The 22,245-nt window shown below is 43.9% G+C and overlaps 1 protein-coding gene across 1 annotated transcript in view; it reads left to right on the top strand.

The window, feature by feature from the left end:
- LOC127579547 (protein jagged-2-like) overlaps positions 1-22,245 on the top strand; it is a 216,593-nt gene that overhangs the window by 98,806 nt on the left and 95,542 nt on the right. The window contains 2 exon segments of the mRNA XM_052032445.1: positions 17,745-17,999; positions 18,807-18,867. Of these exon segments, the coding sequence (XP_051888405.1) occupies positions 17,745-17,999; positions 18,807-18,867 (316 nt within the window).

The following is a 22,245-nucleotide window of genomic DNA, read 5'->3' as shown; positions in this document are numbered from 1 at the left end:
TGATACCCGGATTGTTTTTCCAGGATTGCCTTTTAATACAGCTCTAGGTGTGGTAGTTAAACCTACAGAATAGGAAGGTGCAAGGTTTGATATCTGGCTCGTGTCTGGTTTGATTCGTTGGCAGGAACTGTGAGTACTGCAATTAGGCTCGGCACTCCTTGGCTTGGGAGGGGAAATAATCAGCCATTGATCCTACTTCAGATAATTATTTGGGAATACAGACATGAAAGTGTGTCTCTGTCTTGGGGCACGTGCCAAGCCAAGGACTGAATCAGAGTATTCTGAGGTGCCCTCAAGCTATAACAGCCTGCTCACTCTTGAAGAATGTCTACCTGGAGGTGTGCAGGTGGAAACAGCAGGGGGAAGGAAGCACCAGGCTTCGTTACACAACAGCGTGCTAAAGGTGCCCTAAGTCATGATGGTTTCTGGTGGTTGAAGCCTAAGGCTTCTGTTGATTCAGAAGATGTGGCATTTTATTTCCCTCCTAAAGGAATGTTGGGTCACGGCCAGTAACGAAGCATGGAATGGGAGTGCTCAAAGCCTGAGGAAGTGAGAGTACGTGTCGTGTAAATAAAATCCACAGCTTGGGTGGAGCCAGCAAGTCTTTTAATTGCACTTGTCAGGACAAGACCTTAATAGTTCTCCTGTAACTTGGAAGAACTATTTTTCTTAACAAAAGTAGGATATTGGGTGGGGATTAAACTCTCAGCAAGGGAGAGGAGGTACAATTGGTATAATCCACAAAATGGTGCATCAACTGAGTACCAACATAATTGTTGGCCTTTTTACACCGAGTGGCTTCTTTTGGCAAGGACTTTCCATGTTATGAGCAATGCTGCCCAAATATCTTGATTGATTTCCACCACACCCAGAGGATGCACTTAATGGCTTTTTAAAAAGTACTGTTCCAATTAGTCCCCTTGAACTTGTTTCTTGTGTTTACCATTTCCCTTCTGGATGTAATAAATATAGAAAATGCCTGTTGGAAATGTGAAATAAAAATGATGGATGAAGGGTTCTGGGCCTGAAAGGTTAGCTTTCTCTTTCCACAGATGCTGCCTGACCTGCTGAGTGTTTCCAGCATCCTTAGTTTCTCCAGCTTCCTTTCTGATTTAATCCCTTCTGAATCTCCTTCCACCACTGAGTTGACAGTGCATTCCACACCACAACCCCTTGAATGGTTTTAGAATCATAGAGTCATAGACCAATACAGCACGGACACAGGCCCTTTGGCCCAACCAGTCCATGCCGACCATGGTGCCCACCCATCTAGTCCCAATTTCCTGCATTCAGCCATATCCCTCCAGCTCCCCACCCTCCCACCGCCACATGTACTTATTCAAGTGTTTCTTGAATGATACTAGTGTACCTGCCTCAGCCACTTCCTCTGGCAGCTCATTCTATATACTCATCAACCTCTGCGTGAAAAAATTGCCCCTCAGGTCCCATTTAAATCTTTCCCCTCTCACCCTAAACCTTTACCTTCTAGTTTTGGACTCCCCTACCCTGGTAAAAAGACTGTTACCATCCACCTTATCTATGCCCCTCATAATTTTAAACACTTCCATAAGGTCGGCCCTCATTCTCCTATATTCCAGTGAATAAAGACGTAGCCTGGCTAACCTCTCCTTATAGCTCAGGTCTTCTAGTCCTGGCAACATCCTCGTAAATCTTCTCTGCACTCTTTCCAATTGAACTATGTCTTTTCTATAATAGGGTGACCAAAATTGTACACAGTACTCCCAAGTGCAGCCTCAACAACAGTTTTGCTCTATGTATTTCCATGTAGTGAGCCTACAGTTTCATATGATTCAGAAAAATTGTATAAGATTACTGCTGTTTAATTTGGAAGGACTTCCTTTTCCTGCCTTGAGACAGTTTGTAAGTACCTCTTGCATCATAGAAAATGAAATGGTCGGGTTTTCTGGCTATTTGTTATTGAACCTCCACTGATGACGCATCCTATGGACCATCTTTCTTTGGAGGCTGACCCAACCTTAGATGAGGAGAGCACAGAGCAGTTAAGCTCAGTAGGGTGTTTAGCACTAGAAGTCGCAGATGTGCTTCCAATATTTTTTAAGCCATGGGTTAAGGGTTGTGCTATCTATAACAAAAATTGTAGCCAATGCCTGTGTGTCTGGATATGGTGACCCATTTTTGTTTTGTCTTTTGGTCTAATCTTTCTAAGTTGTATGAAATTGTGAAGAGTAGTAATGGGGAACTTTGAAAAGCTTGTGGAATTTTTATCACCCTTCCCCATTCCCATGTGAAACAACCTATTAGGACCTGGTCACGTCTCGGGTACATCTCTTGTAGGAGGAGATGTTGGGTCTTTTGAAGAACATTTAAGGTGGCTAGGTCCCCAGAGCCTGATGGAATCCATCCCTGTTTATTGAGAGGGGTGAGAAAGGAGATTGGTAGGGTCTTGATGAAGATTTTTGTGTCCTCTTTAGCCACAGGTAGGGTCCCAGAGGATTGGAAAATGGCCAATGTTATTCCTTTAAGGACAATAGGGACAGACCAGGAAATTATAGACTGGTGATCTTTGCATCTGTGGTAGGGAAATTATTGGAGAAGATTCTTGAGGGTAGGATTTGTTTGCATCTGGAAAAGCATGGACTTATTAGGGATAGTCAGCATGGCTTTGTGTAGGAGAGGTCGTGTCTTACAGACTTGTGTTTTTTGAGGTGGTAATGATGATGATTGAGGGTAGTGGATGTTGTCTACATGGATTTCCATAAAGCTTGTGACAAGATCTCTTGTGGTAGGCTGATTCAGAAGATTCAAGCACGTGGGATCCATGGTGACTTGGTAGATTGGATTCAAAATTAGCTTGGCCTTAGAAGACAAGGTAGTTGTGGAGGGATGTAATTCTGACTGGAGGTTTGTGACCAGTGGTGTCCGCAGGGATCAGTGCTGGGACCTCCTGTTGGTGATGTCTATAAATGATTTGGATGAAAATGTAGGTGGTCTCATTAGTAAGATTGGTGGAGTTGTGGAGAGTGAGGAACGTTGTTAAAGGATTCAGCGGATATAGATCAGTTGGAAGATATGGGTGGAGAAGTGGCAGATGGAGGTTAATATGGGCAAGTTGAGGTGTTGCACTTCGATAGATCAAAAGTAAGTGGAAAGTATACAGTTAATAGCAGGACCTTTGTGAGCATTGATGTACAGAGGGATCTTGGGGTGCAAGTCCATAGCTCCCTGAAAGTGGCAACACATAGATAAGGTGGTAAAGGAGGTGTACTACATGCTTATTTTTTTTTGGTCGGGACATTGAGTAGAAAAGTTGGGAAGTCATGTTGCAACTATCTAAAACTTTGTGCCACATTTGGAGTATTGTGTGCAGTTCTAGTCACCGCATTAGAGGATGGATGTGGAGGTTTGGGAGAGGGTGCAGAAGAGGTTCACCTGGGGATTGGAGTGTATTAGCTACAAGGAGAGGTTGGACAAACTTGGATTGCTTTCTCTGGATCGTTGGAGGCTTAGGTGTGACCTGATAAAGTCGAGAGGCATTGATAGTTTTTTTTCCCCAGGATGGAAATGTCAAATAATAGAGGGCATAGATTTAAGGTGGGGGGGGGGGAGTTTAAAGGAGATTTATGAGGCAAGTTTTTTTCCCCCCACACAGAGTGGTGGGTGCCTGGAACGGGCTGCCGGGCTGGTGGTGGAAGCAAATACAATAACAATGTTTAAAAGGCATTTAGACAGACACATGAACATACAGGGATATGAACCATGTGCAGGCAGGTGGGATTAGTTTAAATTTGCATCATAGTTGACACAGACGTGGTGGGCCGAAGGGCCTGTTCCTGTGCTGCACTGTTCTGTTGTACGACTGCAGGACCTATGGTGGTGGGAGGTTTGCTAATTGGTTTATTATTGTTACATGTACTGAGATACAGTGAAAAACTTTGTTTTGCATGCCATCCATACAGATCATTACATCACATCAGTGCAGAGGTAGTACAAGGGGTAAACAATAACAGAATGCAGAATAAAGTGTTACAGTTACAGAGAAAGTGCAGTGCAGGCAGACAATAAGGTGCAAGGTCATAATGAGGTAGATTGTGAGGTCAAGAGTTGTGACAGCAGTGTGGCTGGGTTTCATTCTGAATGAGACTATTAATGTTACTGTAAGATGTACATTAGACATCAGTTTCACTTTTCTATCTGGTAATAACTTTTTATTAAAGCCTTTTAAGGAGATTTCTTAAAAAGTGCTAAAAGTTTAGAGAAAATACATAGGGATGTGATTTTATTAAGTGTAAGAATTATTTTCTGTAACACTAAGTTGAGCATGAGGTAATTTAGTGTAAACATGGCATTGATGTGATAGAGAGAACAGTCTACTTGTGCTGTAAAAGGTATGTGCCCCACTTCCCCACCTGTCTCCCGCTCTCCCAATAAGGGTATGGTTCCACAGGCTATTCAGATGCCTGAATAGGCTGATTGAATGTAGGACAGGAAGGGGCAGCTGTGAAGGATTTGTGTGATGCCTTTCTACCTATGGATCCCAAATAAGAATGGCAGGTTTGGTTTTGGATGGTGTTATTCAGAAAGCTCCAAACACCAAGCCAACTGGCATCACAGAAACAGCGCTCTTTTGGTGTATGTGTGTTTGTACCATTCTGAGAATTCACTAATATCTGCAAATATCACTGCATAACAGCATCAAAAGAGGCCATTTGGCCCATTGAGTCTGTACCTACTCTATGCAAGTCCTACTCCTCTGTCCTCTCCCAGAGCCCTACAAATTCTTTCCTTTCAGATACAAATCGATTTCCTCTTTGAATGCTACAATTGAACCTGCCCCTATTGCTACCACAGGCAGTACCTTCCGCATACAACCGTTTGGTGGGGAGGCACTTTTCCCTTGTTACTCCTTGAATATCTTTTGCAAATCACCTTCATTCTATGTTTCCTTGTTGTTGACCCTTCCACTGATGGGAAGAGTTCTTTAATACTCAGTAGGACTTGTACTGTACACAGTTTTGGTTCCGTTACCTTAACAAAAAAGGCTGTAGTAGCATGAGGCAGTCCAAAAAGAGAATCACCAGGCTGATTCTTGGGAAGAGACGATTGTCCTATCCAAAGAGACTAAACAGGTTGGGCCTGTATTCTCAGAATCAGATTTATTATCACTGACTTGTAGGACATGAAATTTGTTGTTTTGTGGCAGCAGTACTATAAATTACTATATTCTTTGGAGTTCAGAAGAACTAGAGGTGATCTTATCGAGAAATAAGATCCTGAGGAGTCATGATGGTAGATGTTGAGATGTTTTCACGAGTGGGAGAGTCTTGAACAAGAGGACATAGTTACAACACGAGGGGCTGGTCATTTAAAACTGGAAAGTGTAGAATTTTCTTTTTGTAGAGGGTGGTGAATTGCTGGAATTCTCTACCCTGAGGGTTTTGGAGGCTAAATCATTAGAATTACTTAAAGATGGTGGTAGATACAATTTTGAAGGATCGGTGAATTGAGGGTTGTGGGGTTGTGGCACAGAAGAAAAGATGAGGCTAGCATGAATTGGCCATGATCATATTGAATGGTGGGGTTGGCTTGAGGGGGCTAATGGCCTACTATTTTCTTGTGTTCTTGCAACCATCTGTTCTGGGGAGAACAACCTTGGCTTCTCCACTCTACCCACAGAACTGAAATCCTGGAATCATTTTGGTAAATCTCTTCTGCACCCTCTCCAAAGCCTCTCCTAGTATAGTGGTTAGCGTAACGCTATTACAGCGCCAGCAACCTGGGTTCAATTCCCACTGCTGTCTGTAAGGAGTTTGTACGTTCTCCCCATGTGTCTGCGTGGGTTTCCTCTGGGTGCTCCGGTTTCCTCCCACATTCCAAAGACATATAGGTTAGGAGCTGTGGGCATGCTTTGTTGGCGCCGGAAGAGTGGAGACACTTGTGGGCTGTCCCCAGCACATTCTCAGTAACGCAAAAGGATGCATTTCGCTGTGTGTTTCAATGTACATGTGACTAACAAATATTTTATCTATATCTAAGGTGTGGTTCACAGAACTGGACACAGTATGCCAGCTGTGGCCGATCTAGCCTTTTCTACAGGTTCATTTTGATTTCTTTGGTCTCTGCTTATAAAGCCCGAGATCCCATTTGTGTATGTAACCACTTTCTCAACATGCCCATCTAACTCTGTGCTCTTGTACCCCTTTCAGAATTGTCCTCCTGTTTATATTGACCCTTTTCATTCTTTCACGTTTTGTCTGCCATACCCATCTATTCCACCAGCCTGTCTGTCTCCTTAAAGTCCTTTACTATTCTCCTCACAGTTTTGTGTTTGTGTACCCTGAATAGTCAATTCCAAGTCATTGCCATATAGGAAAAGCAGTTGTCCTTGTCCAGCTCTGCTGGGAATTTCCCTCCTGTCTGAAAAACAATCTTTTGCAACGACTTTTTCTTGTTACTTATCCCTGCTGTTGCAGTCAGTTTTTATTCCATGGCCTTTGATCTTGATGACAGATCTATTATGTGCTTTGTTATCAAATGTCATTTGGAACTCTCTGCATACAACATCAGTTACATTTCCCCCATTATCCTTCTGTTACTGCATCAAAAAATTATCAAGTTAAACATAATTTGCTATTTAACAAATCCATGCTGGCTTTCTTTAATCGTCCACACTTGTTCAATTAACTGCTGTTTCTGTGCCTGATTATTGTTTCTGGAACAATACCCCACTGCTGAGGTTAAATTTTCTGGTCTGTGGTTACGTGCCTTTCTTTATACAAAGTTTGTACCATTTGCAATTTCCTACTGCTTGGACTCCATCCTCTTTCTCTGTAACACTTTAATCTGCATTCTGTTATTGCTTTTCCCTTGTGCTACCTCAATGCACTGTTGTAATGAAATGATCTGTATGGATGGCATGCAAAACAGTTTTTCACTGTACCTCAGTATATGTGACAATAATAAACCAATTTACCATCCCTGTATCTATAGATGCTGGAAGATTATGGTCAGGGCTTCTGTACCTCCCTCCTGTGCTTGCCTCAGTAACCTGGGATGCATTCCATCTGGACCACATGATCAATCCACTTTAAGAGTTGGAAAGGGTGCAGAGGAGATTTACCAGGATGCTGCCTGGTTTAGAGAGCATGTATTATGAGGAGAGACTAAGGGAGCTAGGGCTTTACTCTTTGGAGAGAAGGAGGATGAGAGGAGACATGATAGAGGTGTACAAAATATTAAGAGGAATAGATAGAGTGGGCAGCCAGCGCCTCTTTCCCAGGGCACCAGTGCTCAATACAAGAGGACATGGCTTTAAAGTAATGGGTGGGAAGTTCAGGGGAGATATCAGAGGAAGGTTTTTTACCCAGAGTGTGGTTGGGGCATGGAATGCACTGCCTGGGGCGGCGGTGGAGGCAGGTACACTGGTTAAATTCAAGAGATTACTAGATAGGCATATGGAGGAATTTAAAATAGAGGGATATGTGGGAGGAAGGGGTTAGATAGTGTTAGGCAAGGTTTAAAGGTTGGCACAACATTGTGGGCCGAAGGGCCTGTATTGTGCTGTACTGTTCTGTGTTCAAAGTACAACTAGCTTTTCTGGTCCTTATCAATTCTTAGTCAACCCAGATCTTCAATAATGTCTTTGAGTCTCCTGAAGCAGCACGTTACTCGGTACAGGCTGAACAACCTCGCTATGCTCTCTGCTTTCACAACTACATTCCCTTTTTAATCCCATTTATGTTTGCCGCCAGTCTCTTCTTGTTGTCTCCCTTTGCCTCGTTTCTTTTCCTGCATCCCTTCTGCATTAGTCAGTCTTGTTTCTACTTGTGTTAATAACCTGCCATTGGTCACGTGCTCTTTTGTTCTGTTTTACTCTCTTGGTCATTCATGAAGCCCAGCTTTAATACTTGTCAGAGAAATATACCTAGTCTGTAGCTGAAACATCTGTGTTAAAGGCCTTCCATTGTTCAATTACGTTTGTACTTGCCAAGCTTTGATTCCAGATTACGTGGATCGGATCAGATCTGTTTGCATCCCATTGAAATTGGCCATTCTCCAATTGCTTATATTTACATCTGAGTGGGCTGTATCCTTTTCCATAGCTGTTCTAAACTTTTGATTCAGAGTTATACACAATAGAAACTGGCCCTTTGGCCCAATTTGTTCATATCAACCAAGCTGTCTATTTGAGCCAAACCCATTTCCCAGTGTTTGGCCCACATCCCTCTCAACCTTTCCTATCCATGTGCCTGTCTAGATGTCTTTTAAACATTGTAATTGTACCTTCTCCTACCACTTCCTCTGGCAGCTCGTTCCACATATCCCACTGTGTGGAAAAGGTCCCCTTTAGATCTTTCCCCTCTCACCTTAAACCTATACCGTCTCGTTTTAGACTCCACTATTCTGGAAAAAGACTGACCATTCACCTTATCTACGTTCATGATTTTATAAGCCTCCTACAAGGGTCACCCCTCCTCTGTTCCAGGGAGAATAGTCCCAGCCTATCCAGCCTCTTCTTTTAACTCAAGCCTTCCAGTCCAGTCTCAAATCTTTTCTGCACCCTCTCTAGCTTAATGACATCCCTCCTATACAAGATGACTAAATATATGTGATATAATATCACTGTTTACTACATGTTCCCCCACTAATACTACTCCTGCTCGGTCTGATCCATTTCTCAGAACCTATCTCCCTCAAAGCTGTCTCCCTCATTGAGCCTGAAATGTACTGATCAAGGAAATTCTCCTGAACGCTTGAGACAGTTCTCCCCCTCTCTGGGCCGTATGTTTTTGCTGTCTCAGGCAAAAATTGGATGATTAAGTGCCCCATTAACACTGCTACATCTCTGCAATATAAAAAGGGTCCCTTAGATCAAATTTTGATTCCCGTCACTACAGTACCTGTTGAGAGGTTGGTTTAACTCTTCTGAAATGACTTGTCTGTATGTGATCCAGGAGTTTGAGAGAGGATAGCAGCATGTTATTAGGATCAGTTGATTAACCATTCATTGATCTATTTCTGATTCATTTGAAAGAAAGGAAAGCCTTGTATTTCACATTCCTTTTCGGAAGATCCTGAACTGCTTCACAGCCAATGAAGTGCCTATCCAATGTGGTCACTGTTGTTATGTAGGGGGATACGGTAGCCAATTGTGTGGGATGTAACAACCGTCTGTGTTATGATGTGGACTGAGGGGATACATATTTGTCAGGACATAGGGTGAACTTTCCCTGCTGCTCTCGGTGTAGTGCTTGGACTGGTGCCGTACCATCTTCTGTTGTTCACCAGAAAGGCAGACTGGGCTCCAGTTTAATGTTTGACAAACAGCATCTGCGACTGCACTGCACAGAGTGTCGGCCCCGATGTTTGTGCCCAAGCTGATGGAGTGGAGCTTGAACCCACACCCTCACTCCAATGGGTGCTGCTACAGAGCTACAATTAGAGCAGTCCCCATGCTGATCTGTCTGGGAGATGGTTTCTGTCCATTTCCTGGGAGGTGCTTTCTGTTTGTATATACAATATATCTGCCTTCACGTTGGGTACAATCAAGCAGTACTTGCCAATGGCCTGCTTACCAATGCATAGTTTGGGTTTCAGCAGGATCGCTCGGCTTCCAGACTTCATTACAGTGTTGGTCCATGGATGAACCCTGGAAGCCAGAATTCCAAAAGTTAGCTTCCAAATCCCACACTATCTTGACATGGAAATGTATCACCATTCCTTTATTGGTGTTGACTCTAAATACTGGAAGCTACCCGTCAATGTTGAGAGTACCTTCACTGGAAGGACTGGCTAACCACTACCTTCTCAAGGACAATGGGGGAGTGGGCAGTAAGTACTGTCTGTAAAGTAATAGATTTTTTTTTAAAAAGCACAGGTAATTTAATATGTCTCAGTTCCTGCAATGTTGGACTGATTTTGTTTATTTCTGAAGCAGTGAGTTAGCTGTTGTGATAAGACTGGAATGGCCCAATTTCCTCAAGGTGGCCTCTTTGTACAGAAAATAAACTGGGAATCCACTTGAATGGCAAAGATCCAGACTGCAACATAATCAATGGATTGAATGTTAACTTGTGAGCAATTGCTGAGACAATGAAGTGGAATTTAAAATCCTGCTGGCTGTTGAGATAAATCAAATGATGTTTTTGAAGCTAGAATGTGTAGAAATATTTGAATTTTTGACCTTGGTCTACCTCGTTATGGCCTTGCACCTTATTGTCTGCCTGCACTGCACTTTCTCTGTAACTGTAACACTTTATTCTGCATTCTGTTATTGTTTTCCCTTGTACTACCTTGATGCACTGATGTGATGAAATGATGGACAGCATGCAAAACAGTTTATCACTGTACCTCGGCACATGTGACAATAATAAACCGATTTACCAGTTTTAGATTATTGCACCATTTCTCACATGGCACTGATGTGTGGTGCAAGATTAAGACTAAATACTGCCAGTAGTATAAAAAAAAGAGACCAGAGACCAAAAGGGAACATTCACCCTTTTGTATCTTGTCCAGGAATGCTGCCCATTGAACTAATTTCATTTGAAAGCCCTGATAGCAGAAAGCATATTTCAAAAAAATTTTCTTCATTAAGGGCTTCCAAACCTATAATTTTCTTCCTGGCAGAGTGAAGTTTAATCTTTCTGAATGCGGTTGCTGCAGGTATGAGTGACTTAGCGATCCAGCCTGCAGGTCATGGAGTTGAACTTTGTTGACTTGGGTGACTGGATGCAAATCTAGTGCTGAATCATGTTCGTTGGTGTGGCTGGGTGGTGGTTCTGAAGGCATCATTAAAGGTGTTTAGGGAATCCTTGCTATAATTGTTTGAGTGAAAATGTCAAACAGAAGACTTTCTTTTGATGTGAAAAATGCAGCGCGTTTATCATTGAGGGAGAATCTCTAGCCTATGCCCAAAGTGCAGGGCAGTCCATGATACCTTCAGACCATACTGAGGCCGTGCTGCACTTGGAGGTGGGGCTTTAACCCAAACAGTCCCATCTGTCCCCTAGGGCTGATGCAGCTGATCCTATAGCACTGGGTGTTTAACAGTGGTGGGGGAGAGGGGAAATGTTCACCAGTTGTGGATATAAGAATGAATTGGAGGAGAGAAGGTGTGGTGAGTCTTCTGTGAAATAGGTTTAGGGAGGAGAATCATCAAGGATGGCATGTTTGGAGTTGACAAGAAAAAGGAAGTTTTTAAAAAAAACACATTGAATTGTCCTTGATAATTACAGAACAATTATGAAAGGAGATTTTTATCAGTCCAGTCCTTTAGTTAATGGTATTATGCTGGATTCAATTTCTATGTGCGCCAGCTGCTAGGTACCTGAGCAAATTCTGGATCAGACAAAGGAACTGGATTAGTACCTGTCAAAAAGGGGATTAATGGTTATATTGGTATTAATAGATGTGTGTAGGGAGGGAGGTGACCACTCAGCCTGTCAAGCCTGTGCCAGCTCTTCAATCTATCTGTAAGTCCCAATTTTCCTTGCTCTTCCCTGTCTTTCACCCATCAGTTTCCCATCTGAAAGAATCTGCTCTGGCTACTCTTTCACCCAGCACATTCCAGATCATAAAACTTGTTTTTATTTAAACAGTTCTCTCCATTTTCTGTGGTATACTGCCTTATTTAGAAAGTTTCTAAAGATTTCAATGCTGTAGTTGGAGAATTCAATGGAGAGCCTGTGTCAGTGAAGTTCTAAAGCAAATTCACATTGAAAAGGTGTTAGATTTCTAAACAGACTTAGAGATCGATAAATCCCTAGGGCCTGAGGAGATGGGGATGTATCCCAGGTTCGGGTGGAGATTGATCAGGGTGGTAAGTGGGGATATCCTGTCTAACTTAATCGAATTTTTAGAAGAGGTGACTAAGTGTGCCGATGAGGATAGTGTAGTTGATGTAGCCTATGTGGACTTCTGTGAAACTTTGACAAGGTCCCACGTGTTCCTGAAGGTAAGAACCTGTGGGATCCAGGGCAATTTGGCAAATTCTGTTCAATCTAAATTGGTGTTGAGGATGGGTAGTCTTTGGGTACAGAATGCTGTTGATGAGTTGGTAAAATGGAAAGAGAAATGGCAGGTGGAATTTAATCCAGTAAAAGTGAAGTGTTACATTTTGGAGGACTCTTGCTAGCATTTACACATTGAATGGTGGGACCCTAAGAAACATTAAGGAACAGAGGGACCTTGGTGTACATGTTCAAGGATCCCTGAAGCAGCAGCTTAGGTAGATAAGGTGATTAAGAAGGAAACTGGGTGACCTTGTTGAATGGCAGAGATATGGTAGATGGTGAGAAACTTTTCCCCCTAGAATAGTTGTCTGTGACAAGAGGCAGAGGTTAAAGGTGAGGGCTAGGAGATTTGGAGGGGACTTGAAAAATGATTTCGCCCAGACGGTGATTGAAATCTAGAGCGCACTGCCTGAGGGGGTTATGGAGGCGAGACATTCCCGAGTGCTGGGTAATGTGATTGTTCTAGGTAGATACCGAATGGCTGGCACAGATGTGTGGGCCAAAGGGTCTGTTTCCATGCTGTATCACTCGATAGGTAAGAAGGAGAAACCTGATGGTTGTTTCAATTATACAAGAAACCCTAATTGGAAAAATGGCCTTGTTCCAATCCAAGCTTTACTATGTTGTGTGTGTGATCCTGGATGAATGTTATGAACTGTCGACTGCTGCCTTCAGTGCTGGGTCCAATCCAGTTGTCACTTGATATCCACACACGTCGACTTTTGACCCAATAGCAGTTGAGAACTGCTCTTCTTTCTCTACATCCCACATGAACGCCACCATGGGCTGCAGCATCGTTCCTGCCCTGCTTGATGTAAGTCATGGAATTGTACAGCCTTTCGGTCCATCACATCCATGCTGACCTTTTTGCGCATCTACACTCCCATTTGCCTGTGTTTAGAACAGTGTCCTTCTGTGCCTTGCCTGTCTAAGTTTTAGCTAACACTGCACTGGCCTGGCACCAAATCCTGACTTGCTGGGTCTGTGTGAATTTGGATGGCATGGTCTTTGCCTTCTGACCCAAAGTGCTTCAGCCTGCGCTTCTGAGGTGTAAGGTAGGGGAAGGAGCCAAATTGTCCACAGCAAACCCCCACATACGGCAGGTCTTTATCCAGAGAGAGCAGAATTTGCTGTCTTGTGGCACCATTGAAACAAAATGTGTAATTTGAGGGGAAAGCTGGACGACCAGATTGAAGGATGTACTGATGAAGAAGCTGGACAGCCCCGGCTGGTTATATCAAATGTCTTCTCACTGGGAAAACTGTTCCTCTGCACAATACGGGGAAATGAATAGAGTAGCACAGTGGCTGCTGCCTCACCCTCCAGCAACCTGGGTTCCATCCTGATCTCCGGTGCTGTCTGTGTGGAGTTTGCACGTTCTCCCTGTGACCACGTGGGTTTCCCCAGTTGCTCCTGTTTCCTCCCTCATCCCAAAAATATGCAGGTTGGTGGGTTAGTTGGCTGCTGTAAATTGCCCCTTGTGTGTAGGTGAGTTGTGGAATCTGGGGAGGGACTGATGAGGCTGTGGGAGAATTACATAAATATAGATGGTTGATGTTGGCAAGGAATCGTGGTCTGAAGGGCCTTTTTCTCTGCTGTATCTGCTGTATCTGATGCACTCTTTTTCCCAGAGTTGGAATCAAGAACTAGAGGGCATAGGTTTAAGGTGAGAGAGGAAAGATTTTATAGGAACTTGAGGGGCAACTTTTTTTTACACATAAGGTGGTATCCATGTGGAATCAGCTGCCAGAGAAAATGGTTGAAGCAGGTACAATAACGACTTTTAAAAGACAGTTGGACAGGTACATGGATTGGAAAGGTTTAGAAGGTTATGGGTCAAATGCTGGAAAATGGGACTAGCTTGGATGGGGCATCTTGGTTGGCACGGACCAGTTGCGCTGAAGGGCCTGTTTCTGTGCTGTATAACTCTGACTTCTGACTCTCTCTTTGACTCGATGAATGTATTAGTAATGTTGGTGGAGGACATTGGAAGAAAACTCTTGATGCTTTTTGACATGGTGCCAGGAAATTTGAAGGTATGGTCTTGGTTTGATTGCTCATCTGACAGTGCAGCATTCCTTCAATACTGGGCTAATGTCATCCTGGATTCATGTCCTCAAGTGGGGATCAAATCCTTGAGTCCAACAGCATTACTTTCTGTGAATACTGTTGGACACAGCAGAGTCCCTGCGTGGGAAGTGGAAGACTAAGGGAAGGAATGCGGAAACGTGTTGTTTATTTCAGTGTCTGCCTCGTTAAAGCCACAGAACCGTTGAAATGTGCGGCTCTCTCAAATCTGTCTCTGTTGCTTTCTCGTGCTGGCCGGGTGTGGTGTGCCTGGCTGTCTTGAGAAAATAACAAGCTCTGATATTTGTTTTGTTTCACAATTCCTTAATATTTCCGTTCTGGCTGAAAGGGGAAAAAAATCTTCTCAGCAGAACTTCCTGGAAAGTTTGTAGGGAAACTCAAAACAATGTCAAGTTATCAAATAATAATCCCCAGTTACTCCCTTATTTGTAAGGTTAGCACCCTTGATGTTGATGAGAATTTTTATTTTCTTCATAGATTTTTCTTTCCTGCTGTCCTGCTTTGTGATTCCTGATGTTCCAGATACCCTCTGGACTTTCACTCAAGTGAACCTGGGCTGGAGAGCTGCCATTCACAGACTAAAGCATCATATCCCAAACTGCTCCTGTCTTGCTTTAACACATCTGTGGCTCTGCACATACATACCAGGGTTTGCAGCTTCTAGTACTTAACGTGACTCTGCAGGCTGATGTCTCCTGTACATGAGCAGATAAAGGCTAGTTCAGCACAGAATGTATCTCCTGGTCTTGTGTTCCTCAACTAATGGCTATCTTTGACCACTAAAACATGAGAGGAACCTCTTCCAGCTATACAGGAAAATGTATTATAAGGCTTTTCTTGAGATATTGAAGTTAATTTCTTATATAATATTTAACAAAAGGTTTGCTACTACAGACCTTCATGCACAGTACTGAACAGCATAGGAAGGTGAGACTAATTCATTTCACCTTGTGGATTATAAGTGCTTAACAGGGTAGATGCAGAGAAGAGGGAAGACCACAATTCGGGGTAAGAAGTTCCCTGTAGCGTCTGTGGCTTGAACCATTTGGCAAGAACCAATCACAGGCTCGTCTAGAATATTGAGAGTGGAAGCAACTGTTTAAAAATACAAATTTCTGGAGGGAGTAGAGAAGGTTTAACAGTTGTGGAGGGCTGGAGTCTTCTCTCCGTAGAACACAGAACAGTACAGCACAGGAACAGGTCCTTTGGCTCACAGTGTCTGTGCCGATCATGATGCCGATCAAAACCAATCCCATCTGCCTGCACGTGATCCGTATCCCTCCATCCCCTGCCTGTTCATGTGCCTGTCTAAATGCCTCTTAAATGTTGCTGTTGTATCTGCTTCCACTACTTCCCCTGGCAGCGTGTTCCAGGCACCCACCCCACAGGGTATATGTAAAAAAACTTGCTTTGTAAATCTCCTGTTAAACTTCTCCCCTTAAAGCTATGCTCTCTAGTAGAGCATGTTAGATAGTTGCTGTTAAATCTAATTAGGAACTTGGGAATTGAGTGAAGCTGGAAAGCCGTGAGAAAGAGAGATTGCCTCTTCCACCTATCACCTCCCAGCTTCTCACATAATTCTCACTTCCCCTCTCCCCCACCTACCTTCCTCACTACCCCCCCCCCCCCCATCACCTGGATTCACCTATCACCTACCAGCTTGTGCTCCTTGCCCTACAATCCCCCCACCCAACTCTTTTATTCTGACTTTTGCCCTCTTCCTTTCCAGTCCTGATGAAGGGTCTCGGTCTGAAACATCGACTGTTCATTTCCCTCCATGGATGCTGCCTGACCTGCTGAGTTCCTCCAGCATTTTGTGTGTGCTGCTCAAGAAACGTTGAATGGATTAGTTGGAGGAGTCTTGTGTGGAATGAGTCAAATGGCGTATTTCTGCATTCTGTGCAGAAGCCCTTGCCACTGTCATGGGATTTTCAAGAGTTGTATACAGCTATTCACTGTTGCTATTCACTGTTATAATGAAGGAAATGTAGCTGATTTGGGCACAAGATTCTAAAAACAGAAATAACAAGTTTCTTGGAGTATTGAATAAGGGATAAAGTTGGTCAGGACATCAGGGGGAACTGCTCTTTGAATAGTGCTGTGGGGAATGTTTTATCTACTGAAGCAGTAGATGGAGCCTTATTTTAACATCTCATTTGGAAGGCTGCTTCTGCACAGCACTCTCTCAGTTCTAAGCTTAAGTCACCCTGCTCTGAGGCGAGAGTGCTAATCACTGGGCTAAATTTGAAATGGACTATTTAGGATCAAGAATTTTCTCACCCAAAGGATAGTGGAAGTTTGGAGCTGGGCCCAAAAATATCTGTGGCCATGAGGTATCAGTCGGAAAGTTCAACACTGACCTGACCATTTAAGTCACCAAGTTGGATTTGGACAGGTACATGGATAGGAAAGGTTTAGAGGGATATGCGCCAAACGCAGGCAAGTGGGACTAGCTCAGGAAGACACCTTGGTTGGCATGAACAGGTTGGGCTGAAGGGTCTGTTTCCGTGCTATATAACTCAATCACTGGAAAGCATATAGAAGCAGAGGTGCATATATGCAAGTGTTTTAATTGAAGGCAGCTGCCAATTCCCAAGATGCTGAGCAAACCACAACTGGGGGACACTGAAGGAGAGGTGTGGGGGGAACATTATTGTCCCCTCCTGGGTATAACGTGTAGGGTGCCAGTGACTGTAACATTATATTCTGCATTCATTTTTTCCCCCTTTTTACTACCTTGATGTACTTGTGTACAGAACGATCTGCCTAGATGGCATGCAAACAAAAGCTTTTCACTGTATCTCGGTACACGTAACGATAATAAACCAATTACCAATTAATTGTGGGAGCAGTTTGAGGAGATGAATGAAGGTTGTAGAAATTTGGCTCAGAAGGCCATGCAGCCCATCGTGGCCATGCTAGGCAAAGAATTGGGTTAAGTGGGTAATGATCCAACATGTCCATTTTGCTTTTTGAGAACATTGGCCCCTGTGTTGATGTTAGTTAGTATAGAACATAGAATGCTACACCACAGTACAGGCCCTTCGGCCCACAATGTTGTGCCAACATTTTATCCTGCTCTAAGATCTATCTAACCCTTCCCTCCCACATAGCCCTCTATTTCTCTATCATTCATGTGCCTATCTAAGAGCCTCTTAGCTGCCCCTAATGTATCTGCCCCCACAACCTCTGCCGGCAGTGCGTTCCACGCACCCACCACTCGCTGTGTAAATAAACTTACCTGTGACATCCCCCTTATACCTTCCTCCAATCACCTTAAAATTATGCCACCTCGTGTTAGCCATTGTTGCCCTGGGAAAAAGTCTTTGACTGTCCACTCGACCTATGCCTCTTATCATCTTGTACACCTCTATCAAGTTGTTTCTCATCCTCCTCCTCTCCAAAGAGAAAAGCCCTAGCTCGCTCAAGCTTATTCTCATATACACCAGGCTGCAATGAAATTCCTTGTTCGCATGAAGCTCACAGAGTAAACACACAGTAAATAGTCCAGTCCTGATGCAGGGTTTCGACCCAGAGCGTCGACGGTTCCTTACCTCCCACAGATGCTGCTCGACCTGCTGAGCTCCTCCAGCAGATTGCACATAGTCCAGTGATTTATCCCTGGGTGAACACTGATGCAAGTGATGTTTTCTTTTCACGTAGGTGAAGGCCAGCTCATCGAGCGAGGTTCTCAGACGGGAATGATCAACCCAGGAGGTCCCTGGATGACTTTTCAGCACAACGGGCCTGTGGCTCACTTTGAGTACAGCATCCGGGTGAAGTGCGAAGAGCACTACTATGGCACTGGCTGCAACAAACTCTGCCGGCCACGCGATGACTTCTTCGGCCACTACATGTGCGACCAGAATGGGAACAAGCTCTGTATGGAGGGCTGGATGGGCGTGGACTGCATCAAAGGTAAGAAGCTCCCCGTAGCGTCTGTGGTTTGAACCATTTGGCAAAAGCCACTCACAGGCTTGTCTCGAGTATCGAGAGTGGAAACCAGTTTAAAAATGCAGAATTCTAGAGGGCTTAGAGAAGGTGTACCAGCTGTGGAGGGCTGGAGTCTTTCTCCATAGAACAGCACAGGAACAGGCTCTTTGGCACACAGTGTCTGTGTCGGCCATGATGCCAGTCCAAACTAATCCCATCTCCCTGCAGATGATCCATGTCCCTCCATTCCCTGCCTGTTCATGCCCCTGTCTAAGTGCAACTCTTTAAACCACTGCAGTGCCCAATGGTTTGGGTGAACAGAGGGGGATACGAGTAGGATACCCTCCTGGGGTATGTATTTATTCCTTGCTATTATATCTGCTTCTACCACTTCCCACTGGCAGCATGTTTCAAGGCACATACCACTCCTGTGTTTTATTTTAAAAATAATGTGCCTTATAAATCTCCTTTTAAACTTGCCCCCTCAACCTTAAGTGATCCTCTCTAGTAGAGCAATTGCTTTGAAGGGGATAGAGTCTCCACGTGTCAAACTCCAATTTTTTGGTTGAACTCGGATCTGTCGTTGATGGGTGGAAACGCTCCCCGTGTGGACAGACTGGGCTCGGCTGTTGTCCGACAGTGCGGCCAGCAGTGAGCTGAAGAAGGCTGACCAGCAGGTTCGTTGGCTCGACAGGCTACGCTGCAGATACCAGCCTCTGGGATATCGAGCACCAAGTGATTGTGAGACACTTCAACGAATGATGGATTGAGCAATTTTCTTTTTTATTTCAGCCATATGCAAGCAGGGTTGTCACTCGATCCATGGAGGGTGTGATGTCCCTGGGGAATGCAAGTAAGTGAGCAGTTCTGTTATAAAAACTCTTAAACATCTTGGTAATCTCATTGTTTTATGGTTTTAATATCATTACAGTGTAAAGAAAGGATAATTGGAGCGTATTTATATGCAATAAAATCTTCCTCTAAAATGGTCCATATCTTTCCTCTCAAAATAGCCACTTAGTGAGAAGCAAATGAGTTGAAGGTTTCTGGTTGCTTCGTTTGAGCTCTGAGCAATTGACTGAGGTTATGATTGAGTGCAGTGCCTGAGGTTTGAGTCCAATGGCAAGTCAGAATATGAAATTAAGTGTGCTCCCAGTAAATTAGTCCCCTTCACTTTTATAAGTCTGGCTGTGTATACAATTTGCTGTACAGTGTATTGAGTTGGAGCATTCTGATTTATAGAAAGTGCGCATGGATAAAACATCCCTGTAGAAGCCTAAGTTGAGTTATTGTCGTATGCACAAGTATGTGTGTGCACAGGTGCAATGAAAAACTTACTTGCAGCAACATCACAGGCACATAGCATCAGATAAGCAAAATTCTCAAGAAAAACATAAATTATACAGAATTTTACAAGAAAGAAACACAATAAGAATGAAAAAAATACAAAGTCCGTTTTAGTGTAAAGTGATCAATGTGTTATTATACAGAGGTAGTGATTAGGGTTGTGCCGGTTGGTTCAAGAACCTGATGGTTGAAGGGAAGTAGCTGTTCTTGAACCTGGTGGTGTGGGACTTCAGGCTTCTGTACCTCCTGCCCGATGGGAGCTGCGAGAAGGTGGCACGGCCCGGATGGTGGGGATCTTTGATGGATGTTGCCTTCTTGAGATACTACTGATGGTGGGGAAGGATGTGCTCGTGATGTATTGGGCAGAGTCCACTACTCTATGGAGCTTTTTGTGTTCCTGAGCCCGAGTGGGGTGTGCCTGGGTTCATGAGTGCTTGCCCCCATTGAATTATGGAATGAATATATCAATGTGCCTGCAGCTGGTGAATTATAGAATGAGACCCCGACAGCAGTTATAGTAGTCATTGAGCTATACAGCATGGAAAACAGGCTCTTTGGCCCAACTCTTCCATGCCAACTAAGTTGCCTAATTGAACTAATCCCATTTGTCTGTATTTGGCCCATATCCCTCTAAACCTTGTCTCCATGTTCCAATGTCTCCATGTACTGAGAGAAGAGCAGGGCAAAATTTAATGTGGATGGTTTGGGGAAACAAAAAGGAGTGAGTTAAGAAAACAAAGGCCATGTAATAGCAGATGAAAGTTTTTGTCAATGCTTAATTGTTTATACTTTAATGTAAGAGGAAGGAACATGTGATAAGTATTAGGAATTTAGAGACTACAAGCCTGGGTGTGACAATGGAAGATGTTCTTCCTGGTGCTCCAATTTCCTCCCCTGTCTCAAAGACATGCTGCTTGGTGGGTTAATTGGCTACTGTAAATTGCTCCTAGTGTGTTGATAAGTGGTGGGATCTGGGAGGAGTTGATGGGAATGTGTGGAGAAGATTGCAGGGAAAATGAGTGGGGAATGGGATTGCTGTGTGAGGCAGTGTAAAGTTGATAGGCCAAAATGATCTTGTATGGTAAAGAACTAGGACAAGTTTCTGAAGGAATAGTTTGCATCAGTCTTCACAGTGGAGGGGACGATACAGGCTTTGACTTGAGTGAATGTGAATTGTGCAAAATGATAAGCAGAGAGGATGTAAAGGGATAGTATATCTTTAAAAGTGAATGAATTAGCAAGACAGGATTAAAATAAGTACCAGGCTCAAATGCACTAGGAACAGAGAGCACAGGCTCTGGCTCGTGTTTTCCAGGTTTTTAGCCACAGATGTGGTGTTAGAAGACTTGGTTGCTGATGTAGTACTATTATTTAAACAGGGCAAAAGGGATAGACCCAGTAACTACAGGTCAGCCGGCCTGACATCAGTGAACAGCGTTAATCAGAGACATAGGCTAATCAAGGATAGTCAGCTGGAAGGCAGTATCTGAATAACTTCAGAAACTTCAGTGAAAATTAACAAGGCAATGTGGTACCTCAGTTGATGTCATCCGTGTGGGCTTTAGCAAGATATCTTTGAAGTTCCGTGTGACAGATTGATCACACGAAGTAATAGTCCTTGGAGTCCAAGGGAAAGTGCGAGCTCAACGATGGTTAGGAGTCTGAGGGCTCTATGCACTTAGGTCCACAAGGTTCCTTGTTCCTCTTGGTTTGTATAAGTGATTTGGACTTCATTTAGAAGTATGTGGATGGAACCAAAAGTTGACAGATTTGCAACACACATTGCAAACGTGTACATGACTTAGAAAGTTTGGCAATATGAAAGGGATAGATAAGATAGAGGCAGGAAGGTTGTTTCCACTGATAGGTGAGACTAGAACTAGGGGCATGGCCTCTAGATTCGGGAGAATAGATTTAGGACGGAGATGAGGAAAAACTGATTTTCCCAGAGAGGAGTGAATCTATGGAATTCTTTGCCCAGGGAAGCAGTAGAGGCTACCTCATTAAATATATTTAAGACACAGTTAGATTTTTGCATAGTCGGGGAATTAAGGGTTATGGGGAAAAGGCAGGTAGGTGCATCTGAGTCCATGGCCAGATCAGCCATGATCTTACTGAATGGCGGAGCAGGCTCGACGGGCCAGATGACCTCCTCCTGCTCCTATTTCTTATTTCCAATTGCTGCATTATACTTGAGCCATCCTGAAGAGTTGGGGCTAGAAGTATCTTGTGTTATTAAGAATAGCCTTCTGTACCAATTATCAAGCACCCAGCTTATTTTTTTAACTATCCTGATTCTCCCCACGTTCCCATCAACTCCCCCCAGATTCTACCCCTCACCTACACACTAGGGACAATTTAACCTACCAACTAGCACATTTTTGGTATGTGGGAGGAAACCAGGGGAAGCCCACGTAGTCACAGGGATAACGTGCGAACTAGAGACGCACGCACACACCACCTGAGGTCTGGATCGAACCTGGGTCTCTGCAGCTGTGCGGCAGTAGCACTGCTAGCTGTACCGACGTGCCACCCCCATCATCTTAACTGATCCTCTGAACAAAATGTACATTTGCTTTTGCATGAAAGGTCTTGCAGCAGATCATTAATTAAACTTTTGTGGTAGATTCAGTTCCCACTGGAGACTTGAATACAAAGTTCAGGCTGACACTTCCTGAGTGAGTGCTACTCTGCTCTCGGTGCTGTTCTCACCAAGTCTTTGTCTACTGCACTGTTCTACTCCCTGTTGCCACATTGGAAAAATCAGGGACTTTTCCTTGTCTCCTGGGGCTAATATTACCTTCCAGACAATGTTACTGAAGCAGGTGAGCTGTTCCTTTTCTACATTGTGGCTTGCGGAAACTTGCAGTGCACAGATAGGTTA

Source organism: Pristis pectinata, chromosome 1 (genome assembly GCF_009764475.1).
Source record: "Pristis pectinata isolate sPriPec2 chromosome 1, sPriPec2.1.pri, whole genome shotgun sequence".
Lineage (NCBI taxonomy): Eukaryota > Metazoa > Chordata > Chondrichthyes > Rhinopristiformes > Pristidae > Pristis > Pristis pectinata.
Note: the sequence above shows the minus strand (reverse complement) of the source record. Positions and strands in the feature narration are given on the sequence as shown.